The 10,353-nt window shown below is 39.7% G+C and overlaps 1 protein-coding gene across 5 annotated transcripts in view; it reads right to left on the bottom strand.

Moving 5' to 3' along the window:
- Nucleotides 1-10,323, bottom strand: part of LOC103386108 (histone deacetylase 7-like) — a 46,771-nt gene extending 36,448 nt beyond the window's left edge. For 2 of the 5 annotated variants that reach the window (XM_008320224.3, XM_008320225.3), the window contains exon 1: nucleotides 9,988-10,322. In XM_008320224.3, coding sequence (XP_008318446.1) covers nucleotides 9,988-10,009 — 22 coding nt within the window. In that variant the 5' untranslated portion in view covers nucleotides 10,010-10,322. Of the gene's footprint in view, nucleotides 1-4,414; nucleotides 4,833-9,987 lie in introns of those variants that run through there. The other 3 variants (XM_017036846.2, XM_008320226.3, XM_008320227.3) reach the window with 3 other exon arrangements.
- Nucleotides 10,324-10,353: the final 30 nt, after the last annotated feature.

Below are 10,353 nucleotides of genomic sequence, written 5' to 3'. Positions count from 1 at the left end.
CCTCTGACTCCTGGTTTTGATAGAAAGGTTTTGCCTTTTTGAACTTTCTTGGTGTTCTTCATGACGTCCAACACTTTCTCAGTGCTAATGCTAACCAATGTAACATATTAATGTATATAAAAAACAAAGTAACACATTGACTTACATGGGCTGGACACAAAGGCAAATTGATATGCCAATTCCGAGGAGCAGTGTATCAGTAGTCAGCTGAGTTGATCTTAAATCAGGAAGAGGAAATGTGATCTGTGGCTCTGGCCTGTCCACAACACTGGTCCTATTGTCAGTGCAGGACTGTGGCTCACATTTGGAAAACACTGGGGACTTTTAAAGGTTATCTGTCTTGGGAAAAGGATGATATTGACTTTCACAAGTACTGAACTCTGTCACCCAAATGTATGCTTGATGCTGACCTCCTTGTTGTTGAGTGTTACTGTGTTTTACAGAAAATATGACTAATTCAGAAATTCTGGAAGGTCCCTCTTTGCTCATCTTAGTCACTAATAACAACGAGCAAAGTGAAAATACAACATATTACGGAACTTCAGTTTATGAGTTTGCCTTTTATCATAAAAATGATTCCCTTCATTTCTTTGAAAGACAATTGTACTACATGAATAGTTTTCAATGAATATTTGTCAGAAGTGAAAACGTATTCATGGCAGATGTTAGGAAACTCTCTGCAACGTGTAATTAAACTGCCTTAAACAGAAATGACCAAAGCCTCACGTCAAAAGTCAGATAAAACTTCTACTTTAAAATGTAATTGATGAGACGCAGCATAACGTTTAATTATCTCTGAATGTCCTGTGACCAGAATCTGACAGTTTTCATCCTGATCACTCTGGACCAGCCTTTACTGGTTTAACAGTACTTTACACACAAGTGAAAAAGGACAAAACTCCCTTTTTGTCATAAATGTAACAAACAGTTCAACAGTGCCAAGGTTAACTAACAGCGTTGTTAAAACTGTTTCAAGTCGTGCAAGCCTTTGTTTTGTTTGGCAGGGCATGTGGAACATGAGAAGAGTAATCGTCAGTCAGGTGACAAAGCAGTGATACCTTTGTTTGTTAAAAACGCTGAGTACTGATTGACATTAATGCTCAATAAAAAGCACTTTGATCCTGCAGATATTGGCAGTTTGAAGCCGTTTTCGTTATCTCTGGTTACCCACTGCAGAAGAAAGAGTTCTGGAACTAAAACCTGCACTAAAAAACTTCACTTTGACAGATTATTAATATACAAAGTTGACAAATATTAGTATACATGACACAGTATACAGTCTCTAGTCAAATGTCAAAATTCATGCTTAACACCTGATCAGCAAAAGCATTTCATGCTTAACACCTGATCAGCAAAAGCCATTTGTTATCACAGTTTATTGATTCAGTGGAGCCAATAAGATCTGAAGAATCCATATGAATCATATGACAGGTTCAGCTGCGTCACACTGTGCTCTACAAAACCCTAAGACAAGAACCAGTTGCATGAGGCAGGAGTCTTACTGGATTGACATTGTCATTTACTGTTGATTTCTTTTGCAAATTAAATTTAGGCAACTCAATTCCAAAACTCTGGGAACAGTTCTAGCAACGGAGAACAAAGTACAATATTGTTTTTTTATGTAAGTGTAAACCATGAAACGCAGTATAAATAGTTGCAGAGGGAAACTTAGATGTCATATAATGTTAAAGCCAACATATAAAGCTCCCGAGAAGCTGGAATCGTTAAAGTACTGCATTACGTAGTTTAAGTCGTTCCATTCTGAAAGGAACAGATGAAACATGGACACCCTTGCTTTGGAGCATAAATCTACTGCCTCAGGACTTTTATATTATATATTTAACGTTGATATTTGTGTAAATTAAAGCCGGAGGGACCAACCCATTTGAACAAGAACTACATCTTGAAAAGAATCCAAAAGGAAACATAAAACCAGTGGAACGAGGCCAACAGTTGACATTATCTACTGTCTTCTCAGCTCTAAGAGAATTACTGTTCAGCATTTAAACCAAGTTGTTACAGAGGCATGTACTATAAAATTATTTAATTTTAGGAAAGCCACCAGGCCCTTCAATAGGCAAAAGAAATGGAACAAATGTCAAATTTCAAACCACCATCTAAACCAAAGACTTAATTACATTTAGACTGAGAAAATTTAAATCAAAAGAAACTAGGTGTATATTTTCCATAACACTGTACTTTAAGATTTTATGTTTGTTGTGTGATAGATCCATGGGGAATGCTGTTAAATGTCGACTTCAGGGCCTATGTTCTTAAGGTCTTGACAGTTTTCAAGTCTACTTTAACAATAACAGTGAAAGCATATTTTTATATTAAATATAAGAGGACCATTCAAAACAACAGAACACACTTGAAACCAATGCCAGTACCAGGTAAGGGCTCTTATTAAAGGAAAATACCAGGTAAGGTTTCACAAAGGTTGGAAGATATGTTTGATATTATGATCAAAGTAGTCAGTGAGATCCTTTAGGAAATCTGCCCGCACACACACACATACACACACACACACGCAGACTTACATAATATACACCAGTTGCTGGTCTTTGAAAAGGTTAGAGATCAAGTCACTCCCAGCTAATTATAAAACAATAAACATATATACACATGTACATACACATAAAAATAATTATCCATAACTGCAACAAGAAAATGCCAAATTTTCAAAAATACGTGTGAAGTGTGAAAATGAAAGCGACTACATCATCTGGCAAAGTGGTTATTGGTTGTATAGAGTCCTGGGTTCGATTCCCAGAGGAACCGCATATGCATAATGGTGCCTTCCATTCTGTAAGTCAGACGCTTTTAAAAGCGTCTGCTGCACGCAAAAATTAAAACTGTAAAGAGTGCACAATTTGTCTCCTACGTTGCTAGTAAGTGGATGGGAAAGTACATTTCCAATAACGCTTCAAGTTAAGAGTAAGGCTTCTTAGAGACTCTGCTTTCAGGGAAGTGACCGTGAAAACATGATCTGTCTAATCTGTGTGCTATCAATGAAGCTGAGCTTCAACAGGGTTTAATACGGAGTCAGATTTGAAAATAATTGCAAGGATTCTTCATTAACAACCGTTTGTGAATCAACTTGTTCATCACATTTCAGTGCACCATCGTGTGCACAGAGGTACAAACGGCATTCCATTGAAACGTATTAGGATTACTACGGGATCAGAACTGGTGAGTGGGAAAAAGGAAAGGCGCGAGAGAGTGGAGGTCGTGTTAATTCCTTTGGCACGGCCCACGTGAAAACTTGTGTAACTGTATCCATACAACAGTACTGGGGCTATGACCTCATGCCGTCCACTGAGGCAACCTGGACACATGAGAACGTTATCCTACGCCTGGTCACTTACTGCTATCGCATGCGTGTGTGTGTGTGTGTGTGTGCATGCATGTTTTTTCCTGTGACTGGGTGGGATCTAACAAATTTTTACAACTTATGTCACAATAAAGCACACAGAGTCAAACACAGCTGCCCACCCCAAAGCCCATCAAACAACTGAGCGCTTGTTGCCTGGTAAGTGAATGACTCAAACTTTTCAATGACGTATTGGGGAGAAAATACACGCAGTAGGAAATTCTATGCACAATGAGGCCTTAATGCCATAATTGCACAATTATTGGTCGTATGCAGCTCCTTCAAAGGGAACTGTTGTCATTGCGATTAGGTTCATTTTCACTGCACCTACAGTTTACACGGTCACAAGTTCACCTACATTTGAGGTCACACCTACTGCAGCTGAAAAAAGAAAAAAAACTGGACTCATGGAACTGACATGATGCCATGCTGTTGCTGTGTCTAAATATTGTTTAGTCTGGAAAATGTCTAAACTTATCCTCCAAAACTTTTGACATTAACATCCGCTGTACTGAAAAGTTCATGGGTGCAGCCCAGGTGGACACGTTCTTTCATCAAAAGCCTTCCCTTACATGTTATTGAACAAAAGGTTTTGTTTTGTTTTTTAAGACAAGGCAAATAAGACCGAGGTGAGCCTAGATTTTAGGGACAACTTTGAGTTAAATTTGGCTGTGTGCCGTTTTAAAATTAATTTTGAAGCTTATTTTCCTATTTTGTGTTAATACATAACACGAAGGGCCCAAAAAATGTGTTTTTGCCATTGAAAATCTCAGGTCAGGTGGCCTCCTGCACCTGCAATTGGACACAAGCCAAAAGAAGTTGATTTTACGTTATTTTTAAGCGAATTATGGCACAAATAGAAGGCAAGTATTTGTTGTCTGTTTTTATTTTTCCGACACATTGTTTTGCAACTAAATAAAAACAACACGTGGACTGTGTGAAACATACTTTAAATCCAACTTTTTAAAGTGGTACAAACTCTTCCTTTTAGCTTCGGTCACAGCGTGGCAGCTGCGGCAGTAAGAAGTGAAGGCAGCCTACCTGAGCGGCGTTCAGAGGAGATGTGCCGTGTGTGTTCACCTTCCACGGAGGAAAACCAGCCAAAATGTAAAGTTGCGAGAGTCAGTGTTGACGACTACAAAAATAAATAAATAAAGAAAAGTGTGTCCAGCAGACTGTCCTTGTCTTCTTGTTACCCTTCGTGTCACAGCTGCAAAAGCCAAAGTCGGGCACCTGGAACTGTTTGAGCCATGATGTGAGGCGAAGACTGAACCGTACCGTGTTCGTGCGTCTCTGTGCGTCTCTGTGTCTGTGCGTCTCTGTGTCAAAGTGTGACGGTATTGAAACCGCAGATAAGACCTCCCGCTGGAAGTCACGTTTATCCGCTTTTGTTTTGTGTCTGTGTGTCGGCGGTATAGTATGAGAGCTCCACCTGCTGAGCACTACTTGGCAACTCTCTGCAGTCTGTGCGTTTGAGCCGTGGGGGGGGGGTACAAGGGATTTGTCTTGGTACGTCAGTGCATTCATATAGAATAAAATGAAAAAACGAAACAAGAATTCATAAATCTATACAAAACAATAAGTTGTTCACGTGTGGAGTACAAAACACCCTAATGTTATGAGTTTAATGTTTGTCAACATGAAAAAAAAATCTAAATCAAATTCTTGTGGTATCTTGAATGCCTGAGTCCTGACTCTTTTTTTTGGGGGGGGGGCTCATATTACTGGCATTAAATTGTTAAAAATAAATACATAAATCATTGAATAATAATACATTCTTTTGTCTTTTTATCCATTCCTTAAAAAATATTTTTCATCATTTTTAATAAAGAAACATATCAGTCAGCATAAATGTAATCCATTTAAATATATGAGTTATATATTTTTTTCATATGAAACTAATATATTTGAGTTAAATTGTAGTGTTTTGAGTTTGATGTCATTCATACCTCAGTTCATTTCCAGACACATTGCTGTAGTTGCTGCCATTGTTTGTGTTTGTCTCCACACATCACCAGACGTCTACAGAGCTCTCTCTCTCCCTCTCTCTCTTTTTTTATTTCTCCCTCTCAGACCATTTTTACTTCTCTGTGCCGTCATTAGTGTGGCAGGTGACGCGCTGATCTGATTGGACGGAGTGCAGGCCGAATTCTGTCTCCCCCGTTTTTCCAGTGCGGTAGACACATGCGTTATATGATGTGGAAAAAGTCTTTACCAGACATTCATGAGGGATTTTAATTTATAGAAGAGGATTTGAAAAACTGAAGGTCAAAGTAAGAGAGAATTGAAAAAACACATATGGTATACATGGACTCCAAGGTGGAGTTTTGTGGCCAGTAAGGCTCACTTCTCTTCCACTCACAGGAAGCCAGTAGGAATGAGAAGAATGCAGTCAGGCAATACGTTGATGGAGGGAGCAGCAGTTGCACGGCAGATTGCCAAAAAAGAAAAAAAAAAGGAGAGAGTTGCAGACAGATAAAGAGAGAGTGGGAAAGTGAAAGAGAGAGGCAAAGACAAACATCCATTGAGATTCACAATGAGGCAAAAGCCGGGACTGGCATGTGTGCAGGAAACACACACACACACACTCTAACAATTAGCATGGTGTACTGTAACAACTCTGTCAAGTGCTGACAGTTTGATGTGAATAACATGTGTGTGACATTAATCACATCGCTAACACAGATGCTACAGTTTTGTAGTGCAGTGTCATTGGATGGTGTGTAGGTGTCACTCACGTATAGAATCTGCACATCGACCAACAAGACCAAAGAGGGTACACCAACCTTTAACTGCAACCGCCCCCCCCCCCGTGTCAGATCATACAACCATAAACAGTAGACGTTCAGGAAACACCCATTTACAGGTTAAACACATATTCTTCATCCATCACCGAAGAAAAATATAGTTTTTTAAAAGTCATATTCAGAAAAAGTGCAATCACTCACATCAAGCCAGTGTAGAAACTGAGTTATGTGATGATGCAAAACACAGACCATTAATGTTTCTCACATAGAAACAGAGGCAAACTGAGACAGAACAAGAAATAGCTCCAACAAAACAAAAAGAAAGTTCCAAAAAATTCTGGATAAAAAACCTTGCATCAAATGCCATGAATGACTCCATGAATGACCAGAAGACGGAGGTCGGTGAATAGCATAAAAATAAAAAAACATAAAAAAATTTTGGTCAAAGTCAGGAGAGGACATCCTACAGACCTACATGTGTTTAAGTAGGCTGCCTGCTGAGCTGTAGCTAGCAGCTGTGTGGTAACTTTAAAGTGAGTAGTTCCTGCTTCCGCTAACTGCAGTGGGTAGCCTTGAAAGCGTTTCCATTCCCAAAAGCAGAGCAAAGTCAACCCACGTAGGCAGCGATGAAGCACTGAGCACTCGCCGAGTTTCTCTGGAAACTGACTGTGATGCTGGAAATTGTTGGTTTTATGACGCCTTCAAAATCCGTGTGTGTTTGAGTGTGTGTGCACATGAATGGAAAAACATCAAAACACTTGTGAACAGCTTACACCTTCTTAAACAGGCTTGTTTAACGTTATGTACTAACAAGGAAAGACTAACTCCATCGTAAAAGCAGCGACAGATACATTTAGATGGAAAAGTAAATATTACTCTGAAAAAAAGACATTACACCATATGGTCTGAATATACATGTAAAAGGTAATTATGAAAAAAAGACTGAGACATGACAAAAGACTGAATGTACATGTAAAAGGTAATTATGAAAAAAAAAATTAAATGCCCTGAAACAGTGAAAAATCGCCCCTCACAGTATTTCCCTGTATAGTGTGACTTTCCCTTGGCATCATTTGAATAATCCACTCCTACTGCAGCTCCCTTTCTTGCAGTAAAAATAATTTTCCACAAGGGGGTGGTGCTAAAATAAATGACTGCATCTATTGTTTGTTATCTCGAGCGTGGCAGTGTGTTTAGGTGTGAGGGAGACAGCACTGGTGCACTCCACTCTCTCTGTGCCACATATTATTAGCATCACTTCCATCAAGCACTCATCTCGGGGTTCTTCCTCGTCTTCCCCGCGCCGCAGCAGATTTCATCTGACTTCACTTGGCAGCTCTCGCTGTCATAAAGAACTCTCCTCAGACCAAAACAGACTTAATGAGAGGTGATCTGTTCTTGGAATCACTAGGACTTTTTTGGCCTACTGTGCAGCCAAGTTACTGAACTGTCCCTCAGAAACTTGGAAAATGTCACGCACCAGTGCAACTCCAAAAGCCAATTTGGTAATTGAAAACGAATATGTATTTACGGTTTGATTGGCCTGACAAAAATCTTAAAACCTTCCCAATAAGTCGCTTTTGTTGAAAGTCTGAAAAGACAAATAATGAAATGAGAATTAAAAAAAGTAGGATGAAGAGGAGGAGGAAAAAGAAGACAACTGGTTTAGATTTGGAACTTAATTTAAACACTCCTCCTCTGACTCCCGGTGTGGGGGCCGTCTGAGTCTTTGACCCTGAGACATGGGAGAGTTATGTCCCCTGAGGGCCACTTCAAACTGGCTGTGGCCTCTTAACCTCTTAACCCTTGTCATTTATAAACCAAACAAACCCGTAGTATGATGATTTATCACACTGACAGCGATTCAAATGCCCAGGTTTGCTGGGGTATTTACACAGTCTGGTTGCCCAAAGTATTTATTTATTCTCCGCCAAGTTCAACAAGGATGATATCTTTAAAATGTTTAAAAGGTTTTGTCCAAACCACAAAAGTTGGTTCCCACTCAATAATTTTAACTCTCATCTGCAGTCTACAATCTTTTTTCAACGTTAATGAGAGGAGACAGTTGTCAGTAGGTGGCAGTATTCTAACTTTAACAGTGCAGTGTGGTTATTGAACCTAAAGAAGAAGATATAGAGCGTATGACAGCAGCAGTCAGGATAAGAAATGTTGTTAAAAATCTCTAAAGGAAACTTTCTTTTTGTGTCATGAAATTGAATATTAACATTATATATACATGTATAAATATGATTTTTTTTTAATTCAGGGCATTTGTTGCACTCAGCAAGTTGTGGTTTGATTGACTGATTCATTTAATAATTATCAGCTCAAAATAGCAGAAAATAAGATTGTATATAAAGCTAATGTAAACTAATATAAAGCTAATGCTTGAATAGCCTAAATTGCCAAAACATTAGCTACAGTATAACTGAAAGTTCGCCCTGAAGATAGGCTGTAAACAAATCTTTAAAGAAATACGTTCCAGTCATATAAAAATCCACAAAAAGACCTAGCCAGAGCTGAGACGTATTTGGATTTCTTGGATTAGGAATAAGAGAAAATATTTTGATTTTCGTTTTACTACTATAAACCACAGCATTTAGCTTATATTCTCTTTTAAGGGCTTCACATGGAAATCATCAATTTGGAGAAATGGATGCTTTAAATAATATTCCAAGCATAAATTTGATTAAAGTGAAATCCAGCCTTTATTTGAAATGGTGAATTGTTGCACTGAGAAACCTCTCACACATATTGAGTTAGACAGCATCTGTCTGAGGAATCACATTCTTTGGGTCTGTTCAGCTTTTAACAGCGACGGACTCCCTATAAACCTTTTATTTCCACGGGACACAGAACTGGTAAAGCCTAATTTATTGGCCCAAAAAACAAGTCGACAAGTCTCTAAAAATGGAGCAGCACCGGGGAGTAAAAATAGAGCGAAAGTTTAGTGTTTTGGGCAACGGAGCAAGGAAAAGCTGAGGCCAGCGTTTTTATCCAATGCAGCAAGATTTATGTACAGAGCAGGAAAACAAGGAAGGATGAGGTATAAAAAAAAGGTTAAACCTGCTGCACATTAAAGTGGGTGAGGTTTTTTTTCTCTCACTTTATATTAATGTGGCTTTTAAACATGTGGCAGCAGTGATGCAAAGCACACGGCTGGTTGGAGATTCCCCAAAAACCATGTGTTTGTGGGCAGAAAATAGATGTATGTTAGTATAAGCAGGAGCTGACAACTGGAGTGTTTCAACACTTTAAAATGTTAACATCTCTGCTCGGCAGTGGAGGAATCCAGAGAGGAGACGAGCCAGGGTTGTTGCTACACTTATTCCTGACGCTCACAATCATGCTCAGCACCTCCGTCTGTCTCGGTGTGTTTGTCTCACACCGCAGTGAAGCACTGTTGTTGTTATGTGTCTCCTCATTCTTTGCACTCTAATGCTTTTTGTGGACAGATCCGCTCTCCAGGGGTGACTGGGTCTGTTTCCAATTTTCTCCCTTCTCCGCGTCCCAAGAAACAAGCATTTTCAAAACCCAAACAAATGAAAACAAAGTGGATTTCTTCTTGTCACTGACCACTGTTTGTATCTGAACATCTTTGCGAAATTACCCAGATTGTCTTTATGATTTTTTTTTTTTTTTAAGGCTGTCTGCTCACAGTGAACCCAAGCTTCTCACGGCCAACCAGAGCTGACCGTCTGCTGACCACTGAGATAAACCAAATCAACAGCCAGACCAGAGCTTCTGCAGCTCGACTCATCCTTATTAACAACAACAACAGCCAAACACACAGGCTACACACTACACAGATTGTACTTCAATCCTGGCTGTACTCAGTACTCAGTAGAACTGTGCAGTATCTCCTACCAGGTCTGGGTGCTGCTGACATCCAGTGAGAGGTCTTCCTGTGGTCCCACAGCAGCTCAGTCAATCACAGAGGAAGTGATCGTTTAGGCTGATGACCAGGGAGAAGACAGTTCTCGCTCTGACAGGGGAGTGGTGCTCCAACGCTGGAGCCTGGCTCTGCTCTGACACGGAGAGAGACACACAGAGAGAGAGAAGGAGACAGAGAGAGAGTCACATTCAACTGCCTGATACAAAAGACTTGCTCCAACTTTTCGGTCTGAGCACTTCCTCTCATGTGAGCTGAACTGAGCGCAGCTCTCTCTCTCTGTTTCTCTCTCTGTTTCTCTCTCTGTTTCTCTCTCTGTTTCTCTCTCTGTTTCTCTCTCT

Source organism: Cynoglossus semilaevis, chromosome 11 (genome assembly GCF_000523025.1).
Source record: "Cynoglossus semilaevis isolate Cse_v1.0 chromosome 11, Cse_v1.0, whole genome shotgun sequence".
NCBI classification, from domain to species: Eukaryota; Metazoa; Chordata; class Actinopteri; order Pleuronectiformes; family Cynoglossidae; genus Cynoglossus; species Cynoglossus semilaevis.
This window is presented reverse-complemented; position numbering and strand designations above follow the sequence as displayed.